The sequence below is a fragment of the Lepisosteus platostomus genome, chromosome 3, assembly GCF_059453375.1.
Source record: "Lepisosteus platostomus isolate fLepPlt1 chromosome 3, fLepPlt1.hap1, whole genome shotgun sequence".
In the NCBI taxonomy this organism is placed as follows: domain Eukaryota; kingdom Metazoa; phylum Chordata; class Actinopteri; order Semionotiformes; family Lepisosteidae; genus Lepisosteus; species Lepisosteus platostomus.
In genome coordinates, this window is record NC_142613.1 from 50174409 (window position 1) to 50196138 (window position 21730).

The following is a 21730-nucleotide window of genomic DNA, read 5'->3' on the forward strand; positions in this document are numbered from 1 at the left end:
GAGAGACAGGGCGACGAGCCAGGGTACAGTCGTCCCACTGAGAGACAGGGCGACGAGCCAGGGTACAGTCGTCCCACTGAGAGACAGGGCGACGAGCCAGGGTACAGTCGTCCCACTGAGAGACAGGGCGACGAGCCAGGGTACAGTCGTCCCACTGAGAGACAGGGCGACGAGCCAGGGTACAGTCGTCCCACTGAGAGACAGGGCGACGAGCCAGGGTACAGTCGTCCCACTGAGAGACAGGGCGACGAGCCAGGGTACAGTCGTCCCACTGAGAGACAGGGCGACGAGCCAGGGTACAGTCGTCCCACTGAGAGACAGGGCGACGAGCCAGGGTACAGTCGTCCCACTGAGAGACAGGGCGACGAGCCAGGGTACAGTCGTCCCACTGAGAGACAGGGCGACGAGCCAGGGTACAGTCGTCCCACTGAGAGACAGGGCGACGAGCCAGGGTACAGTCGTCCCACTGAGAGACAGGGCGACGAGCCAGGGTACAGTCGTCCCACTGAGAGACAGGGCGACGAGCCAGGGTACAGTCGTCCCACTGAGAGACAGGGCGACGAGCCAGGGTACAGTCGTCCCACTGAGAGACAGGGCGACGAGCCAGGGTACAGTCGTCCCACTGAGAGACAGGGCGACGAGCCAGGGTACAGTCGTCCCACTGAGAGACAGGGCGACGAGCCAGGGTACAGTCGTCCCACTGAGAGACGGGGCGACGAGCCAGGGTACAGTCGTCCCACTGAGAGACGGGGCGACGAGCCAGGGTACAGTCGTCCCACTGAGAGACGGGGCGACGAGCCAGGGTACAGTCGTCCCACTGAGAGACGGGGCGACGAGCCAGGGTACAGTCGTCCCACTGAGAGACGGGCCGACTAGGCAGGGTACAGTCGTCACACTGAGAGACAGGCCGACTAGGCAGGGTACAGTCGTCACACTGAGAGACAGGCCGACTAGCCAGGGTACAGTCGTCACACTGAGAGACAGGGCGACGAGCCAGGGTACAGTCGTCACACTGAGAGACAGGGCGACGAGCCAGGGTACAGTCGTCACACTGAGAGAGCAGCAGTGCCCTTTGTGTCACATGATGCCACGTGGGTGTTCTTATACAGTGTGTTTTACAGCGAATCTTTCTTTCTGTTATAGACTCCAGCCACAGCGACTCCGGCAGTGACTCCGAAGACCACAGACCTGGCTTCGCCTCACACTCACTGTCCCATAATGCTTCACCGACGGGGGCCACGCAGGAGGGCTCCTCCAGTCTCTTCTCCATGTACAACAGCGTCTCCCAGAAGCTCATGGTAAACTGGCTGGTTGTGTCTCACGTCTCGGTCTGTGTAGAAACAGTGACTTGTAGTAGAAAAGAGTCCCTAATTCTTAAAGCCTGCTGTGTTAAAGGCAGCGCGAGCAGCAGGCTGGGCTGCCTGTAATAATAATAATAATAATTGCTTACACTTTTATATAGCGCTTTTCTGGACACTCCACTCAAAGCGCTTTACAGGTAATGGGGAATCCCCTCCACCACCACCAATGTGCAGCCCCACCTGGATGATGCGACGGGAGCCATAGTGCGCCAGAACGCTCACCACACATCAGCTATCAGTGGAGAGGAGAACAGAGTAATGAAACCAATTTATAGAGGGGGATTATTAGGAGGCCATGGTTGGTAAGGGCCAATGGGAAATTTGGCCAGGACGCCGGGGTTACACCCCTACTCTTTTCGAGAAACGCCCTGGGATTTTTAATTACCACAGAGAGTCAGGACCTCGGTTTTACGTCTCATCCGAAGGACGGCGCCTGTTCACACTGGGGCATTAGGGCCCACACAGACCGCAGGGTGAGCGCCCCCTGCTGGCCCCACTAACACCTCTTCCAGCAGCAACCTTGGTTTTTCCCAGGAGGTCTCCCATCCAGGTACTGACCAGGCTCATACCTGCTGAGCTTCAGTGGGCTGTACAGGTGCAGAATGTATAGAAAGTGTAGGGTCCGTGTCTGTGTAGAGGCAGAAGGAAGGATGTGCTGTTTGAGGTAGTATACCATTCGGAGTCAGGGACAGGTTCTCATCTAGAGTGTGAAGAGTGACGTCAAGCCCACTTCCTCTTGTTCCTCTCTTTGTTGCTTATTTCGGTCTCCCTTCGCTCTCTCTTTCCTGTCTCCCTCTCCTCCCTCTCCTCCTCCCCGCAGGCGAAGATGGGTTTCCGGGAGGGCGAGGGCCTGGGGAAGTTCGGCCAGGGCCGGCGGGAGATCGTGGAAGCCTCCACGCAGCGCGGGCGGAGAGGGCTGGGCCTGACCCTGCAGGGCTTCCAGGGCGAGCTGAACGTGGAGTGGCGGGACGAGCCCGAGGTAGGGCCGCTAACCGCGCCTGATCGGAGCGGTCACTGTCCAGAAACACGAGCGCATCCACTAGGCCGAGTGAGGTCCCGAGCACCGCGGTACGTTTCTGATGCCCTGCGCCAAACACAGGTGCACTTTATCAGCCCCATACAATTTCTTGCATTAGGAATTTGTCTTTTCGCATACCCCAGCTTGCTCTCCAGGAGACACACAGGCACACAGACGGGGAGAGAGAAGCTTAGGGTCAGCCATTTATACAGCGCCCCTGGAGCAGCTGGGGTTAAGGGCCTTGCTCAGGGGCCCAACAGAGTAGGATTCCTCTGCCGGCCACGGGATACGAACCGGCAACCTCCCAGCCACAGGCGCAGATCCTTAGCCACAGAGCCACCGCTCCGCCCTAAAATCATGTGACGGAAATCATGTCAGACCTGAGGGGGGACTCTGACTCCTCCGTCTCGCAGCCGACCGGAGGGACAAATCCTTCAGCCGTTCTCATGTTCACAAATATATTTTCACAATATTCTTAATCCTTAGCAATGACGTTTGTTTTGTTTTTCATACAGCTTTAGTTTTTCTTGCGGATTTGTAAAGCTGTCTTTCATGATTGTATGTGTTCTGGACAGTTGAAAAAGGTGATACTGCAAAAACCGACCTGGTTCTCTGACTGCACCCGCCCCTCTCCACCCTGTCCTGCCCTGCCTCGTACCCTCACCGCACCTCTCCCCTTCCTCCCTCTCCCCAGGCCAGCGCGGCGGAGGAGGTGCAGTGGTTTCCCGAGTGCTCCACCGAGATCCCAGACGCGGAGGAGCTGGGAGAGTGGATGACTGTGGGAGAGGTACAGGCGCACTGTCACCCCCCGTTAAACGGCTTGTAGTGGCAGGACTGGCGAGGGGGCAGTGCCAGGTACACAGTGGAGGAATGCGCTACACTGAGGCACACCGCTGTGGTAGTCCTGCTTCCGGCACAGTTCATTACTTTAGCTTACTAGTATGAGCTTACTGTGGGCAGCCTGCTGAAAAGGGTTTCCTTCGCTTAAATATGACATGGAGACCTGCAGCAAGAAAGTAGGCGCTTTGTTTGAAAACTGCTCATTCGAGTATAAAAAAGAGACATCTACCTAAAGTAAAAACTGCTCATTTGAGTATAAAAAAGAGACATCTACCTAAAGTAAATGATTGGTGTCTAGCGAGACACATGACGAAAAGAGCAAACGTGATTGGCTCGGAGTGTAACTGGCTACTCCCTGGTTTAGTAATCTGGTGTGTATTAGCGGCCAGGAGGTCTCCAGCCGCTGCAGGTCTGTTAGGGTTAATGTACCTGCAGAAGGGAAACCCAGAGATGTAGAACCTGTAACATGCAAGGAGCCAAAAGTGCTGCAGTAATATATGTGAGTGTGTGTGGCCAACATGCCGTGAGTCAATTCACAACACACTAGACAGGTAAACAACAGTGCTGATAGTTAGAGATGAGGAATTCCACAGGAAATAGGAAGACAGACCAGCTCTGTCTCTGGTGCCAGGAAATACGTCTTCACACAGCGTTGTTAATACACCGTATAAGCTGTTAAGCTCAAAGAATACAGCCAGTTGCTGCCAGATGAAAATGAGACGCGGAAATCCACATTTCATCCACAACTTTTTAAACTTCCTATAATTTTCCAGTACAGTCTCGACGTGAGAAAAGAAACTGGATTCTTTAGTGTATTGCAGTTTACTTCCAGAAAGCAGAACATACCTTGGTAGGTACCGAAAGGTTATGAGGTATACCCCAGAAGGGTACCGATGCCCCTTGAAGAAAGGAATGTCCTGTTTTCATTCTAAACTCCAATTTCTGCAGAAGTGCTCAGGGCCTGGTCACGTATCCGCTGCTTTGTGAGGACTCACCTTTCTGTTTTTGAACTTTCAGAGAAAGCTGAAGATTGATGATGAAACCGAGTTCTGCAGCGAGGAGCTCTTACACAGCCTTCTGCAGTGCAAGGTTGGGGTGTTTGCATGTCTGAATCCTCCCCACAGAAGACTGTCGTCGAGTTTTCTTTTCCCTGTGGGACAACATCCTTCAGCTGTTTCTTTGTAATGCAAACTCTTTTAGTTACTGAACAGTCTAGCAAAAAGAAACATATGGTACAGACTAAATTTGTTAAAAAAGGTCATGTATGCTGATGTGTAATTCATTTAGGATGCTTTTATGAATATGCTCATTTGATTTTGAGGTATTTTAATTTTAAAATACCTCATTCATGTTTTCATATTTTATATTCATGTTTTCATTTATAAATACAGTGCCTTGCGAAAGTATTCGGCCCCCTTGAACTTTTCAACCTTTTGCCACATTTCAGGCTTCAAACATAAAGATATAAATTTTTTATTTTATGTGAAGAATCACCAACAAGTGGGACACAATTGTGAAGTGGAACGAAATCTATTGGATTTTTGAAACTTTTTTAACTAATAAAAAAATGAAAAGTGGGGCGTGCAAAATTATTCGGCCCCCTTGCGTTAATACTTTGTAGAGCCACCTTTTGCTGCGATTACAGCTGCAAGTCGCTTGGGGTATGTCTCTATCAGTTTTGCACATCGAGAGACTGAAATTCTTGCCCATTCTTCCTTGCAAAACAGCTCGAGCTCAGTGAGGTTGGATGGAGAGCGTTTGTGAACAGCAGTTTTCAGCTCTTTCCACAGATTCTCGATTGGATTCAGGTCTGGACTTTGACTTGGCCATTCAAACACCTGGATACGTTTATTTGTGAACCATTCCTTTGTAGATTTTGCTGTATGTTTGGGATCATTGTCTTGTTGGAAGATAAATCTCCGTCCCAGTTTCAGGTCTTTTGCAGACTCCAACAGGTTTTCATCCAGAATGGTCCTGTATTTGGCTGCATCCATCTTCCCCTCAATTTTAACCATCTTCCCTGTCCCTGCTGAAGAAAAGCAGGCCCAAACCATGATGCTGCCACCACCATGTTTGACAGTGGGGATGGTGTGTTGAGGGTGATGAGCTGTGTTGCTTTTACGCCAAACATATCGTTTTGCATTGTGGCCAAAAAGTTCGATTTTGGTTTCATCTGACCAGAGCACCTTCTTCCACATGTTTGGGGTGTCTCCCAGGTGGCTCGTGGCAAACTTTAGACGAGACTTTTTATGGATATCTTTGAGAAATGGCTTTCTTCTTGCTACTCTTCCATAAAGGCCAGATTTGTGCAGTGTAAGACTGATTGTTGTCCTATGGACAGACTCTCCCACCTCAGCTGTAGTTCTCTGCAGTTCATCCAGAGTGATCATGGGCCTCTTGGCTGCATCTCTGATCAGTCTTCTCCTTGTCTGAGCTGAAAGTTTAGAGGGACGGCCAGGTCTTGGTAGATTTGCAGTGGTCTGATACTCCTTCCATTTCAAGATGATCGCTTGCACAGTGCTCCTTGGGATGTTTGAAGCTTGGGAAATCTTTTTGTATCCAAATCCGGCTTTAAACTTCTCCACAACAGTATTACGGACCTGCCTGGTGTGTTCCTTGGTCTTCATGATGCTCTCTGCGCTTTCAACAGAACCTTGAGACTATCACAGAGCAGGTGCATTTATACAGAGACTTGATTACACACAGGTGGATTCTATTTATCACCATCAGTCATTTAGGACAACATTGGATCATTCAGAGATCCTCGCTGAACTTCTGGAGTGAGTTTGCTGCACTGAAAGTAAAGGGGCCGAATAATTTTGCACGCCCCACTTTTCATTTTTTTATTAGTTAAAAAAGTTTCAAAAATCCAATAGATTTCGTTCCACTTCACAATTGTGTCCCACTTGTTGGTGATTCTTCACATAAAATAAAAAATTTATATCTTTATGTTTGAAGCCTGAAATGTGGCAAAAGGTTGAAAAGTTCAAGGGGGCCGAATACTTTCGCAAGGCACTGTATCACTGGGTATTCTGTGTGTATTGGAAGTGACGCTTCTTTGCATAAAACCTGTGAAAAACACAGACTTGCTCGGTTACCGGAGCAGCAGAACTTTATCATGAGAATTATTTTTGAAAGTGAAACCCTTTGCTCGAGACATAGCACTGTTACCACCCAAGCTGCCTTAAGATGTGAAAGCGAAGCGACAGACAATCTGAAATCCATCTTGAGCTGCACCAGATCAGTGGTTTTGGGTGAAGGCTTCTGGAAGTGTCCCCCTTCCGTATTGCTGCCTGTCTGAGGTTTGCCCTGTGTGTGTGCCTGACACCAGGCCCCTGACTGAGCAGTGTGTCCGCCAGGTGTGTGCTCACTCCGCTGTCTGTCCACAGTGTGTAACGGCCTCTCTCTGTGTGCAGAGTGTGTTTGATGACCTGGAGGGGGAGGAGATGCGCCGTGCTCGGACTCGATCGAACCCCTACGAAACCATCAGAGGGGCCTTCTTTCTCAACAGGTATTTCAGTGCTGCTTGTCAGTAGCACAGTTGAGGATGGGCTCTGGCATAACTGGGTTACCCTCGCTCGGCGATGAGCTCCTGGATCCGGGCACAGTTAGCCTCGCTCGGCGACGAGCGCTGTGCCTCGGTTACCCTCACTCTGTGAACATTGGATTTTGATAGCACTCACTAGTTGATGTGAATTCTGTGACTTGGTTACCCCCACTTGGTGATGAGCTCTGGGACACAGACTCAGTTAGATTCACTCAGTGACATGATATAGACTGTTTCCTTGTATAGACTGTTTCCTGTGTCTCTAACTATGTATCCTCTTCTCAGAGCTGCGATGAAGATGGCCAACATCGACCATGTCTTCGACTGTATGTTCACTAACCCCCGTGACACCCAGGGGGTATGACCTGCCTTCTGGAGCCTCAGGCAGCTTGTCTTTATCTGTTTGTGTCTGAGTTTTCTCTCTGAGCCCCTCGCCAGTCTGTCCCTGTGATATCTCTACCTCTAACTCTTCACCAGTCTGTCCCTGTGATCTCTCTCCCTCTCTGACCCCCTCGCCAGTCTGTCCCTGTGATCTCTCTCCCTCTCTGACCCCTTCACCTGTCTGTCCCTGTGGTCTCTCTCACTCTCTGACCCCCTCGCCAGTCTGTCCCTGTGATCTCTCTCCCTCTCTGACCCCCTCGCCAGTCTGTCCCTGTGATCTCTCTCCCTCTCTGACCCCTTCATCTGTCTGTCCCTGTGATCTCTCTCCCTCTCTGACCCCCTCGCCAGTCTGTCCCTGTGATCTCTCTCCCTCTCTGACCCCTTCACCTGTCTGTCCCTGTGATCTCTCTCCCTCTCTGACCCCTTCATCTGTCTGTCCCTGTGATCTCTCTCCCTCTCTGACCCCTTCATCTGTCTGTCCCTGTGATCTCTCTCCCTCTCTGACCCCTTCATCTGTCTGTCCCTGTGATCTCTCTCCCTCTCTGACCTCCTCCCCTGTCCCTCTCTGTCCCCTGCAGAAGCAGCTGACCCGGGACCGAGATGGCGAGCTGCTGTATTTCGGGGATGTGTGCGCGGGGCCTGGCGGGTTCTCGGAGTACGTGCTGTGGCGGCGGCGCTGGCACGCCAAGGGCTTCGGGATGACGCTGCGCGGCCCCAACGACTTCCGGCTGGAGGATTTCTTCTCCGCGCCCAGTGAGCTGTTCGAACCGTACTACGGTAAGATGACATCAGGCAGAACAGAGTCACCCTCGCGCAAACAGCTTCCAACACAAAGCTTGCTGTGTTCCTTTTTCTTCTTAACCCTCTGCAACACAGCTAACTTGGTGTGTGCTTTACGAATTGGTTTCCCCGAGAGAGCCATTGGACCGCAGGGTTAGCGTATTCACTTATGAATTCACTCATGTTCTCCAATCAGAGCTGAGCCTCCAGTACAGGGCTGTGTCTCCTGTAATGAGTTGAGATAAGGGGACTGGGGACACTCCTGTCCTCCAATCAGAGTTGAGACTCCAGTATGGGGCTGTGTCTCCTGATGTGTTGAGGGATAAGGAGACTGGGGACACTCCTGTCCCCCAATCAGAGCTGAGATCCAGTACAGGGCTGTGTCTCCTGTGATGAATTGTGATAAAGGGACTGAGGACACTCCTGTCCTCCAGTCAGACCTGAGCCTCTGGTACAGGGCTTTATCTACTGTGGTCACAAGGGTTCAGAACTTCATTCCAAGATATAAAAACACAAGATTCCAGATTGATTGGACAATACAAAAAAAATGATGAATCTAAGTGTAATCAAAACAACCAGAATCTACTACAATCAGTAAGCATTTGTCTTTGTTCAAAACTGGTGTCTTATTTACGACTTTAGCTCCCGAGTCTGACTGGGCTCTCTGGGTGGGGGCAGGATCTGTACAAGACCTCCAGACAGTGAGGTCAAATAGCCTCTTGCAGTGTCCCAGACTCCCAACTGGCTTTGTGGCCAACTGAGCCCGGACACAGCACTCTACCTTGAGTTCTTTTGGTTGTTCTGTACAGAGGGACTGGGGAGCCTGTCCTCACACTGAGCTCTGTATCTCGTCGCACTGCGAGCCCTGTCAGCGCTCTTCTCCTGTGTCCCCGTGACTGGCAGACCATGTAGTCTGGGGGCGTATGGACCCCAATGAGAGAGAAGATCACCTCACTGTGCCTTTCTTTCTCAAACCTCTCAGTTAGGGCTGGGCGATATGACCTCAAATCAATATCACGCTAATTTCACACATTTACCACGATAACGATAAATTAACGATATTTTTTTTTGAAACCCTTGGAATGATACGATGACATGATATGCTGGAAGATCATGTTTAAAATATATAAAACTATTAAAGCTGCACACACCTCATCTTATCTCAATGTCTTACAAATAATTTAAGGACATAATTCATGGAAACACTTTTATTGAACATTTTAACATATTGCACAATGAACATTTATGAAAAATATAGAACTTTGAATACTTGCAAACAAAATCTCAATGTCTCCCATCTTAATTTTCAATATAAATTATGCTAGAAATCAAGATATACATCCTTTGGAAAAAGATCACTGTTATAAATTGTTTTACAGTAAAAGGCAAGTTGAAGATGCCTGAATTACTAACAAAAATAGAAAATAGCTTTTTAAAATGAATAGTGTAAATAAATAAAATCCTCCCTTATGTTGCTCTTTCGGTGTCCATGCTGCACTTGTAGGCCTCCTACTCTACGTTCTTAGCCAGGAACACCAGCATGTTAACCTTTTCTGGTTTCAGGCAGGACCAGAGGCGTGTAACAATGTTTCCACCTGAACTGAAAACCCGCTCTGGTGGGGAGGTGGTGGCTGCTAAGCAAAGGAACTTCTTTGCTACCTTGCGTAAAGCAGGAAGGTTTACATGATGTTTTTTTTCCACCAGTCCAATGGATTCTCCTCACTATCCAGTAGGGCTGGGCGATATGGCCAAAAACATCACGATAAAAATTTTCATATCAGTCGATATCGCTAATTATCCCGATACACGTAAAATCATTATTTCTTTCAAGTTTAAAGGCAGATTTTTTTCTCCTTCGAGCTGGTCGTTGGCAGCACTACATTTGCTTCAGTGTCCTTCATTTCTCCACTCCAACTACATACAATCCTGTCAGCCACCACCGTGTGGGGAAACGACAGCACGTTAGCTGCCCGGTCTGCAACACGCACGCGCACTCGCGCGGTATTTTGTGCACATGGGCATATCACGCGCAAAGCATAAACGTATATTGAACATTTATCAAACTTTTGTTAAAATGATATCGCGAAAAAATTATATCGCGATAATTATCGTTCTCGAATTATCGCCCAGCACTGCTATCCAGCATGGGAGACACCAAGCAGCTGCTCAGCGCTGCTTCCACTGTTTGCTGGACCGACACAGTGGAGGTGATTGAAGGTGTTGCCTCATTTCCTTTGAAAAAGCTCCCTAATGACCTCCTTGGCTTCTTTCCTTCCGTTGGACAAGGAGGGGGCTCTGCGCTCCCTGTGGTACTTTCCTGGGGGACTGCAGCTGACTCCATCTCTGTTTTCACTGTTTCCTTTCTGGTGGGGACGTGGTGTGAAGCAGTGTACGTCGTCTTAAATCTGGGGTCGACAAAACCGGCCATGTCCGGTAACTCCCCTCTGATGGGACGCTCTGCGTCATCTTCCTCCAGAGCCAGCGCTCGTGCACGGAGGATTCGTAGGACAGGTTTCGCAAGTGAGACGGTGACATACTCCTGTCCTGAGAGTGCACCTGTAACCTCCATCAGTGGGGAGGGAGCTTTTTTTGACAGCCCCTAAGATACCCAGGTCAGCCCAGGACGGGACAAGGTGCCTTAACGTCTTGTCATCAGTGAGGACCTGTGTGATGGCTTGTTAGTTTTGCTCAAGGACCCTTTCAGTCATTATCTGCATTGACCCCCATCTTGTGTTGAAGACATGCAGTCTTCAACTTGTGCTGTGGCAGGTTGAGTTCTTTTTGTGCCTTCACCAAGGCCTTTTTGTTTTCCAGCTATAGGAGAAGGCGCTGACAGTCTTCTTACATAATCCTGTTGCCCGCTCCACACGCCGATCTTTCACAGCATTTTCTGTAACGCAATACACATACAAAACTGAGGTATTATAGTGAGGGTTCAGTCATTGGTGTGTTGACCAGCCACAATCTTAAAATTAACAGATGAGGAGAAATGTCTTTTTTTTTTCTTGTGCTTCCCCTTGACTATTAAATACTGGGGGGAAAATATTGCTTACTATTCTTAAGCCCAGGATAGATAGATAATCTTTTTTGTTATTTTCTGGTATTATTTTAATGATTTTTTTTCATATATATGTTTGGTCATATGTATTGTAAATGGGAGTACTTTTTGTACAAAGCACAGTGTTACACTCTGAATATGAGAAGTGCTATATAAATATGATTGATTATTTATTATTCTATTAATTATACTTTAATATTCACACACATTATGGCATTCAAGCCTGCTTAATGAAGGGTAGAACTAATCCAGTTGTAGGAACTAATCCAGTTGCCAGGTGCAATCTGTAGCCAAAACACTGCAGCCGTGTCCAGGTGTTAACCTCTGTGGCTTTGACGACATTCGCACCGTTGTCTGGCGTGATGGACACCGGCCTCTCCTCCGGGAGGTCCCACGCGGAAAGGGCATCTTTCAGGCCCTGTGCACTCATACCTGCTGGGTGATCATCAGGAAAACATGCTGTCTGAAGGCATCTGCTGCGCAGGATCCATTCACCGTCGCTAGAGTGCAAAGTAAGGCTCAAGTATGGTTCCATCGGCCTACTTGACCAGAGATCTGCTGTGGCTGATTTGAGCTCAGCAGCTATCCTTTCATTTTTTATAAATGTCGGGCACCGCAGTTTGAGAAAAATATTTTCTCGAGGGCACGACGTATCTCTTGTCAAGGCCTTGAACGAGTCTTTTGAGACCTCTATGTTCCACTGTAGCTATGGGGACCATGTCCTTCGCTGTGTAGTCTGTAATGGCGTTAGTTGTCTCGTTTCATCTGCGTGAATCCTTTGCATATCGAGTGGCGTTAGTAAATGTTTGTGTTAGAGACAGCTGTTTGGGGGAATCACTTGGGCCATGAGTGCGCTTGTCAGCCTCTCTTTTTTTGGCCACACACTCTTCGTATTCCACAACATGGTTGTGTTTCAAGCGATGACACGAGTTGCTCGTGTGACGTTTGGGCGCAGAAACGGTTTTCCGACAGAGTTTACATCTGACTTCTCTTTGTTCAGTTTGCTGAAGCCAAAATATGACCAAACGATCGACACTGCATCTGTTTTAGATACCAGCTCGTCTTCATTTGTACTTGAGCCTTCCCTGCCTGCCTGGGTTCAGCATGAGCGCTCGTGTTGTCTCACGCCCGGCACGCTTCTCTGTGTTTTGAATGAAGAGCGAAGGGTGGTCGAGGCAGAAGCATGTGACTGGATATGACTACCGGGTGTTGTAGTTTTTTAAGGGGACCGCTCATGAAAGCTCACAGAGGAGAAAGCTTTTATCAAACATACCGAAATAAGCAAAATTAGGTCAGTGAGGTCGGTCTTAACGTCAATGTCGGTACATTTTCGGTCTATCGCCAAGCCCTGCTCTCAATCTTAGAAATCCTCCTCTCGGCTTCCCTGTCTAACTGGTAATCTTTTGCAGGCGAGGGGGGTGTGGACGGCGATGGCGACATCACTCGCCCGGAGAACATCAGCGCGTTCCGGAACTTTGTCCTGGAGAGTACGGAGCGCCGCGGGTTGCACTTCCTCATGGCAGATGGGGTGCGGAGCCAGGCTGTCTGCCTGTTACTGGGCGGTGTGTCCGTGCGCGAGCAGTGGATGTGTGTCCGTCTCTGTCCTTGTGTGAGCAGGGGTGTCTGAGTGTGTGATTCGTGGAACTCTGCTGGGTTTGTGCGCCCTAAGTTGCTGACAGATGCTTTGTTGTGCTCTAACTGGGTGTTTCCTGTGCAGGGATTCTCAGTGGAGGGGCAGGAGAACATCCAGGAAATCCTGAGTAAACAGTTACTGCTGTGTCAGTTCCTCACTGCACTGTCTGTGGTCAGGACAGGTACTGGAATTCCTCTGCTCCTTTCTCTCGTACCCTGCTTGCACTCTTCCTCTCCTCCTTTCACTCTTACCCCTGCTCTCTCTCCCTCTCCTCCTTTCTCTCCCACCTCTGCTGGCTCTCTCTCTCTCCCTCTCCTGCTTTCTCTCCCAGCTCTGCTCGCTTGCTCTCTCTCCCTCCCTCTCCTCCTTTCTCTCCCACCTCTGCTCGCTCTCTCTCCTTCTCCTCCTTTCTCTCGAACCCCTGCTCGCTCTCTCTCCCTCTCCTCCTTTCTCTCCCACCTCTGCTCGCTCTCTCTCCTTCTCCTCCTTTCTCTCGTACCCCTGCTCGCTCTCTCTCCCTCTCCTCCTCTCTCTCGTACCCCTGCTCGCTCTCTCCTCCTTTCTCTCCCACCCCTGCACGTTCTCTCTCCCTCTCCTCCTTCACCCTCTCTCTCCCTCTGCCTCCAGGTGGTCATTTTCTGTGTAAGACATTCGATCTCTTCACTCCGTTCAGCGTGGGGCTGGTGTACCTGCTGTACCTGTGCTTCGACAGGGTGTCTCTCTTCAAACCCGTCACCAGCCGGCCGGCCAACTCTGAGAGGTCAGTGTGTCCGTCCGCCCGCCTGCCCTTGTTAGGCTGAAGGTGAGTCTCGGCGTCTGCGGCCGGCCGTCGGGTCCCGTTGAAGAGGCTAGTCTGTCAGGGTTTCCACTATGCAGAGACGCAGTATTGACGCCTCTGCCTCTCCTTGTCTCGAAGGTACGTGGTGTGCCGGGGCTTGAAGCCCGGTTCCGATCCGGTGAGGGAGTACCTGTTCTCCGTGAATCTGAAGCTGAACCAGCTGAGGCTCTCGTCCTCTGACGTGACGGAGGTCGTCCCTCTGGATATCATTAAGGGAGACACGGACTTCTACCAGCACATGGTCCGCTCCAATGAGAGGTCAGGACACTGAGGTTCCCTGCCGTTGGGCTCTGAGCCACTTTAATCCGGTCCTGTTCTTTACTGTAATCCAAAGCTGCTGGTCTCGCATAGTGACAGTTCAGCAGAGGCAGCAGTGAGAGGGCTTGGTGTATAAATATGGAATTGCCAATTATTTTTATTACCTATCCACCCAGTTTGAAACTGCCACTTTTGGGGACCCCTGTCCTTAAAGGGAGAAGGGGGGGAGCACAAGACAGGCTGGTCCTGTGTCAGGTGGACAGACTGCAGTATTGCACTCTGGGGGAGACTGATGACGTCGCTATGGGCCTGCAGGCCCCAAGGAAGCCTGTCAGTGAGAGGGGTGTGGTTGGGACTGAAGCTGAATTGAATGCTGTAAGATCATGTGTTTGCCCGTGAGCAGGTGTTAGTTGAGAGTTTGAGAGTTAGAGAGGGGTGTGGATGGGACTCAAGCTGTATAAAATGAGGTGAGGTATGTGTTTATTGTGAAGCTGAGTGAAGAATGGAAATGTAATCAGAGTAAAACTTGTCCCACAATTAACTGGATTTAAGAGATGGTTAAGAATAGCCATCTTGAAAGTACAACTTCCTGTGCAATTATTTTTGTTTAAAATCACAAAAATCCAGAATCAGATTTTTTCCATTTATACATTACTGTCATTTATATTTATACTTTCATTTATATTTGTATCAGTCTCCTCACAGTCTTCTCTGTTCAAGACTGAAGAGACTCCGTTCCTTCAGCCGGTCAGTGTAGGACAGTCCTTTAATATTTTTTTCACACAAGGCTACTGAATGTTGGCTAAGTTATTTGTTCAATACATAATAACAAAGCAAAATTTGTGGTATCTGTCACATGAGGTTAGATTTATCTACTGTTGGGGACGTGGTGAGGACAAGGTGAAGGTCAGATATGTCTAAGTGTAAATAAAACCATAGAATTGTGAGGTAGTATACTTTGTTTTTCACATCACTGTAGCTCCTATCACATCTTCAATGTGCAGTGAATACATGCAGTGTGAACAGTGTGGTACCAAGGCATTAAGCTCTTACTATCGGAATGCTGATGCCATTTAATTTTCCGGTACACATACAGTAGCTGCACTTTTTTCCCCATTAGCGAATAATTAGATTCATACCAATATTTTCCCTACTTAATTGTTATTGTGCTCAGAATGTAACGGAAGAGTCAAATACCTTTGGAATTGAGTGTGATATCAAAAATGGTTTGTACAAACCTGTGTTTCTTTAAGCAGGCAGGTACAGAAAGCTGTGTGTATCTCTAGAGGAGCTTTCTTAATCTTGTGTGGCCTCTGTGCAGCTGTGCTGACTGGGCACTGTGTGTGGGGAAGCACTCTGGGCTCTTGACCTGTAACTGGAGGGTTGTGGGTTCAAATTCTGAGTGAAACACTTCTGTAGTACCCTTAACCCACATATATAAGTTAGAGCAAATATTAAGTTGCTTTGGATAAAGATGTCAGCCAAACTGAAAATAAACAGTGTTACTGTGCTCTTTCCTGTAGCCACTGTGCAGTCCAGATTAAATCTCTGGCCAAAATCCATGCCTTCGTCCTGGACACGTGAGTACCGCCTGTATGTAAGCACTCTGTGTATACGTTATTCTCTTCTGGTCTTAGAGCTCAAAACTGGCGTTTGCTCAGAACTGTTTTAGTTTAACATATTTCTCACCCAACTGTCATTTCAGTTTGTCAGATCACAATGAAGGGCCTTCGAAATCTCTTCTTGTGCCGTATGTGTCATTTGTGTGTCAACTCATGTACCAGTCTTCCCATCTTGTCGGTCACCTGCCTCTCTCCAGCTGCCCCTAGTGTCTGTCTCTACGTGCCGCCTGACTGTGTTGTCTGTATTTCAGCACGCTGTCGGAGCCAAAACAGGCAGATATACGAAAGGAGTGTCTGAAGCTGTGGGGGGTGAGTCCTGAAAAGAGCTGCACACACTGCGGGGTTGGGTACAGAGCTCTGACACTGACACACACACACACTGCAGGGTTGGGTACAGAGCTCTGACACTGACACACACACACTGCAGGGTTGGGTACAGAGCTCTGACACTGACACACAGACACACTGCAGGGTTGGGTACAGAGCTCTGACACTGACACACACACACACTGCAGGGTTGGGTACAGAGCTCTGACACTGACACACACACTGCAGGGTTGGGTACAGAGCTCTGACACTGACACACACACACTGCAGGGTTGGGTACAGAGCTCTGACACTGACACACACACACTGCAGGGTTGGGTACAGAGCTCTGACACTGACACACACACACTGCAGGGTTGGGTACAGAGCTCTGACACTGACACACACACACACTGCAGGGTTGGGTACAGAGCTCTGACACTGACACACACACACACTGCAGGGTTGGGTACAGAGCTCTGACACTGACACACACACACACACTGCAGGGTTGGGTACAGAGCTCTGACACTGACACACACACACTGCAGGGTTGGGTACAGAGCTCTGACACTGACACACACACACTGCAGGGTTGGGTACAGAGCTCTGACACTGACACACACACACTGCAGGGTTGGGTACAGAGCTCTGACACTGACACACACACACTGCAGGGTTGGGTACAGAGCTCTGACACTGACACACACACACTGCAGGGTTGGGTACAGAGCTCTGACACTGACACACACACACTGCAGGGATGGGTACAGAGCTCTGACACTGACACACACACACTGCAGGGTTGGGTACAGAGCTCTGACACTGACACACACACACTGCAGGGTTGGGTACAGAGCTCTGACACTGACACACACACACACACACACACACACACACACACACACACACACACTGCAGGGTTGGGTACAGGGCTCTGACACTGACACACACACACTGCAGGGTTGGGTACAGGGCTCTGACACTGACACACACACACACACACACACACACACACACACACACACACACACTGCAGGGTTGGGTACAGGGCTCTGACACTGACACACACACACTGCAGGGTTGGGTACAGGGCTCTGACACTGACACACACACACTGCAGGGATGGGTACAGAGCTCTGACACTGACACACACACACACTGTGGGGTTGGGTACAGAGCTCTGACACCGACACACACACACACTGCGGGGTTGGGTACAGAGCTCTGACACTGACACACACACACTGCAGGGTTGGGTACAGAGCTCTGACACTGACACACAGACACTGCTGGTTTGGGTACAGAGCTCTGACACTGACACACACACTGCAGGGTTGGGTACAGAGCTCTGACACTGACACACACACACTGCTGGTTTGGGTACAGAGCTCTGACACTGACACACACACTGCTGGTTTGGGTACAGAGCTCTGACACTGACACACACACTGCTGGTTTGGGTACAGAGCTCTGACACTGACACACACACACTGCAGGGTTGGGTACAGAGCTCTGACACTGACATGTGCACCGCAGAATTGCCTTTCTCATTGTTATCAAGACAGTTATTCCCTCTCTCTTCATCTTTCTTTCTTACATTGTTTCTTTCTGCAGATTCCTGACCAGGCCAGAGTTGCCCCTTCCCCCTCGGACCCCAAGGCCAAGTTCTTTGAGCTGATGAAGGTCAGGAGACATCCGTCTCTCTGTGTGTCTGCCTGCCTGTGAGTCTGTCCTTCTGTCTTTAACCCTGTCTCTGTCTCTGCCTGCTGTCTATATGTGTGAGTCTGTGCCTGTGTCCTGTAGTGTGTCTCTGTAAAGGAAGACCTGATAATCGTACACAGTGTATACTGAGTGCTTGTCTCCTTCTGTCCCCTAAGGGCTCTGATATTGAGTCCTTTAACTACAAGCCCACGTCTCTGACCTCGCGGACACTGGACAAGATGCACCATGTGCTGGACTACCGCTGCATTGTGGGTGGAGGGGAGCAGCTCTTCCTGCTGGGGCTGGGGGTGAGTGGAGGGCGTTGCCTGTTAACTCGCACTGTTAGCTCCTCTTTGACACTGATCGAGTTCCTTTTCCATCTTAATGTGAGCTTCACAAGCCAGACCTGTTTCTAACATCCCTTGCAGACAGTCTCTGTAGTCACAATCCTGAAGCAGAGCATCGGGCTCCGTCTGATCTGCACAGGAGATTGAAGATTACAGTCCAGGCACTGCTGCGTTCTTGCATATTACATGTGCAGAATCCCTGCTGACCTCAGTCTCACCTGGGGTCAGAACCTTCCCTATACCAGATACAAGAATCCGGTCCTGTGCCTGTGTCATTGTCAGACGCAGAACTGTTAACAAGCTCACCTGTGTGCCTGTCAGAAATCCCAGATCTACACATGGGATGGGAAGTCTCCTGTACGCTGGAAGAAGCTGGAGAACTTCAAGATGGAGCTGCCCAGGGACACGCTGCTGAGCGTGGAGATCGTGCAGGAACTGAAGGGAGAGGTACTGACTCCGCAAGGCTCTCTCCGCAAAGCTTAGTGGAGGCGTACTCAGTGTCAGTGCCGATGAGCGAGTTTCAGCGCTGCCCTTGTTTGGGGTGTGGCCTATTGGACTTCAGCAGAAGGAAAAACTCCCACTTTTTGTATCTGTTTATCAGAAACTAGTCAGGCATTGTGAGCCTTTTAGTCAGAAATAAAGAAACAAATTCTTAATTGGCTAGTTTTGGAGAGACTGCAGAATGTTCTGTCTGCTGACCCTCTTGCAGCTACATACTTCAGCCAGGGTGCCTTTGACACCGAGGTCAGAATCCAGAGAAATACCTATCCACCAGTGATTAAGGGCTGAGTAGGAATGAGTGGACAAAGGGTTCGAAAGGACAGGTCCCTCAGGACTGAACCCACTATTCCCAGACACTGTGGGGAAGGGAACACGGCCATCAGAATCGTAGGGTACATAGCTAAATAGGCAAAATTTAATTAGGAGAGAGATCCTACGGTAGAATTGTGCAAAACATTAATATGACTTAATTTAAAATACATGACCCTGTGTACAGGTTTGGTCACATTACAAAGAAATGAAGAAATACTTTGTCTAGAGTTTATTGCATGCAGGTAGCAGGATTGTTCACAGTAAGTACTGGAAGGCCTGAATCTAGAGAGCGTGTGGGAAAGGGGGAGAAATAAACCTGGGCACTGAGTGCAAAGTGTGAGCTTCAGCTTAGGGGGTATTGGAATCGGGCGAGTGAATGAGCAAGGCCTGCTGGATGAACCCTTCCGTTCCGCGACTCTTACGGCCTGCTGTTGTGCCACGTGTGTCCGCAGGGTAAGGCACAGCGCCGGATTGGTGCTGTGCACGTCCTTGATGCGCTGGTACTGAATGGGACGGATGTGCGGGACCAGCACTTTAACCAGAGGTGAGCCCCCACTCTTTCTCCAAGTGTGCAGTCTCTCCAATGTAACCGTGCGCAAGTCCACAACTAGAGTCCGGCTCATTGTGAAGGTACAGAGTCTCCTATTTCACAGTCATAAAGACAGCAGAGATACACCATCCTACGCCAGCGTGCTATACTGATCAGATGATAATGCCATTCATGAATGGCCCCTCAGCCCAGTGAGCTGCAGCAGGACTAATCCAGCACGGTGATCACACCATGCATGTGTAGACTGCTGCTCACCTCTGCCCAGTGGCTGACCCCTCTGCCTGTGCTTGCCGGTCTCTCAGGGTCCAGATGGCAGAGAAGTTTGTGCGAGCCGTTTCCAAACCCAGCCGGCCAGACATGAACCCCATCAGGTGAGACTTGAGACCTCCCTTGTCCTGAGTCACCATGGGCTCCCTCTCCACAGTTGAACCACGCGGCCAGTTGTACTGGTAATGCAGAAAAACAAATTTATGGTCCGTGAATTCTGAATGTTACTGTAGAACTGTTTGTCTTTCAGTGCAGAATTGCTGCTGGGGCAACCGAAATTAAATTATTTCCAGCACCTGGTACTTGCAGGCTGGTGGAGCCCTGTGCACTTTGCCGCAAGAGTTTCAATTTCATCACTGTGTCCCTATTAAAATACAGCTCTGTGCCGGCGTGCGCTACTGTGCGTCTGAAAGAGATCCCTGTTGGAGTGTTACAGTATCAGAACTGTGAGCTGCAGCTGTGATTGTCCTTCTTCCTGTTCCAGAGTGAAGGAGGTGTACAGGCTGGAGGAGATGGAGAAGATCTTCGTCAGGTAAGAGAGCGGTCAGAGGAGGAAGAGGAGCGGTGAGGGTATAGTCAGGGAGCCTGGGCAACTGGAGGTGATGCCAGAGAATGGAAAGGTGACTCCCAGGGTCTGAGCTTCATCAGCCTGTCAGGGTGGTGCGGAGCAAAGCAGTGCTCATTTCAGCTAAGAGCCGAGAGTTCGGTCGGAGTGAGGCAGATGGGCCGCAAGCGCGGAGCCGGAGGGAGAGAGCCGCCCGGCGCGGGTCCCGACGAGGAGGTGGGAGGATACCGATTCGCGCGCATGTTCGTGAAGTGTTGCCCGTTGTTTCAGGCTGGAGATGAAGGTGACCAAGAGCTCCGGGGGCTTCCCGCGCCTCTCTTACACCGGGAGGGACGACCGGCACTTCCTTCCCACCGGACTGTACATCATCAAAACTGTCAATGGTGAGACGCGCTCAGACACACAGAGAGACAGACGGTAGAGAGAGAGGTGGGTACGTAGGCAGAGCACAGAGCTGGAGACCGAGCTGGGCGGGGTGTCGGAGAGAGAGGGAGGCAGGAGTTCAGTGTCGGTGATTCCCAGCGCTTCAGTCTTAAAAAAAACCCCCACGAGCACGGGCACAGAAATCGTCACTTCTTCCGACTGAGAAGCTCCCACTGGGAAAGCGATTTGCAGGTGTGGATGGGCTTGACCTGCTGCCTTTAAAAGGGAAGCAGTTTTTACCATGTTTTGTGTGCAGAAAACCCAAGGTTGAAAAGTACTGCCCGTCGTAAGAATAACTTGTATCAACAGCAATAATGTTTATATATCATTACACCCCTGGGGGTTAAAATGACAAAACGGGGACATAATCAAAGCAATGTAAAAACCAGCTTGCTAGGCAGGAAAATTATAAAGATTAATATTTCAATCCCCCAAATTTGGGAAGACCAAGCATTAGGTGATACGTGCTCTTTGATTCACTGGTGGAGTTCGGTAGAGTACTGACAGTAAATAACAGTAGTTATAATATCAACAACTGTTACACTATGCGTCAATATTTAAAATTCAGTGTATACCTGGATCTAGTCTCCCCTGTTATAAATGGAAGAGATTTAGCTCCCTCAACCTTTCTATACCAAGAGCAGGAATTGTTTTTCTGCTTTCGCTTGACATTTCTAAGGCTATTGTTACTTCCGTGGTCAGAGCGACTCATGTCCTGCTGTTGCCTCTGAGGGGACTCAGCCTGCATCTAACCCTGTACAGACTCCCTCAGGACACATCTCCCAGCCCCTGTTCCTCTATCAATCAGGAACACCTTCCTCATCCAATTCTCTGGTCAGTGCTCTGACATTGAGCCATGCTCAGTTTCTCTTCTCCTTACTGAAGCCCTACTTGACTTTCTGCAGGGAACTTGTGTTTTTCCACACTGCCTTCCCATTGAGCCCTACTTCCTCTGAGCACCTCAGCTCATCTGCCTCAGGAATTAAGGCAAACTTTGCCACCCCTGAAGTCTCACTGAGCGCTTGCACCTGGAGCTTGGCTTGCCATTCACCACGGTCCCTGTAGGACAATTGGAACGTGGCTTCTGTGCTTGCCACTCTTCCCCTGCTAAATATCATCAGAAACGTCTGACTAGTTCGCTAACTGTACTAACATCTTGATTGTTAATACAGTTCAGGAAGAGCAAGAGGTCTACAATGGATCCGAGTTGTACCACTACTCACATCTTCCAGTGAGGCTCCACCCCTTCAGTCCACACAGTTTCCAGTTTGTTAACCAGTTCTCCACCCCACTGCTGAATGTATCTTGATTATTCTTGTGTAATTTGGGAATCAAGCTTTTATGAGGACCTTACCAAACTCCTTCTGGAAAGCTAAACATGTCATTTTCTTTAGTGTTATCTAATGTCCTTCTGGCTCG

At 49.6% G+C, this 21730-nt stretch overlaps 1 protein-coding gene and 1 pseudogene across 6 annotated transcripts in view; one reads left to right on the forward strand and one right to left on the reverse strand.

Annotated features, from left to right (window-relative positions):
- cmtr1 (cap methyltransferase 1) overlaps nt 1-21730 on the forward strand; it is a 30385-nt gene that overhangs the window by 6276 nt on the left and 2379 nt on the right. For 5 of the 6 annotated variants that reach the window (XM_088625940.1, XM_088625944.1, XM_088625939.1 and 2 more), the window contains exons 3-22: nt 1144-1298; nt 2182-2340; nt 3074-3166; nt 4237-4308; nt 6636-6730; nt 7052-7124; nt 7726-7924; nt 12395-12513; nt 12703-12799; nt 13246-13378; nt 13535-13714; nt 15238-15294; nt 15588-15645; nt 17260-17328; nt 17523-17654; nt 18015-18140; nt 18959-19050; nt 19359-19427; nt 19808-19855; nt 20159-20271. In XM_088625940.1, coding sequence (XP_088482066.1) covers nt 1144-1298; nt 2182-2340; nt 3074-3166; nt 4237-4308; nt 6636-6730; nt 7052-7124; nt 7726-7924; nt 12395-12513; nt 12703-12799; nt 13246-13378; nt 13535-13714; nt 15238-15294; nt 15588-15645; nt 17260-17328; nt 17523-17654; nt 18015-18140; nt 18959-19050; nt 19359-19427; nt 19808-19855; nt 20159-20271 — 2139 coding nt within the window. Of the gene's footprint in view, nt 1-1143; nt 1299-2181; nt 2341-3073; nt 3167-4236; nt 4309-6635; nt 6731-7051; nt 7125-7725; nt 7925-12394; nt 12514-12702; nt 12800-13245; nt 13379-13534; nt 13715-15237; nt 15295-15587; nt 15646-17259; nt 17329-17522; nt 17655-18014; nt 18141-18958; nt 19051-19358; nt 19428-19807; nt 19856-20158; nt 20318-21730 lie in introns of all 6 variants that reach the window. The other variant, XM_088625945.1, reaches the window with a different exon arrangement.
- Nucleotides 9121-12395, reverse strand: LOC148675033 (E3 SUMO-protein ligase ZBED1-like; annotated as a pseudogene).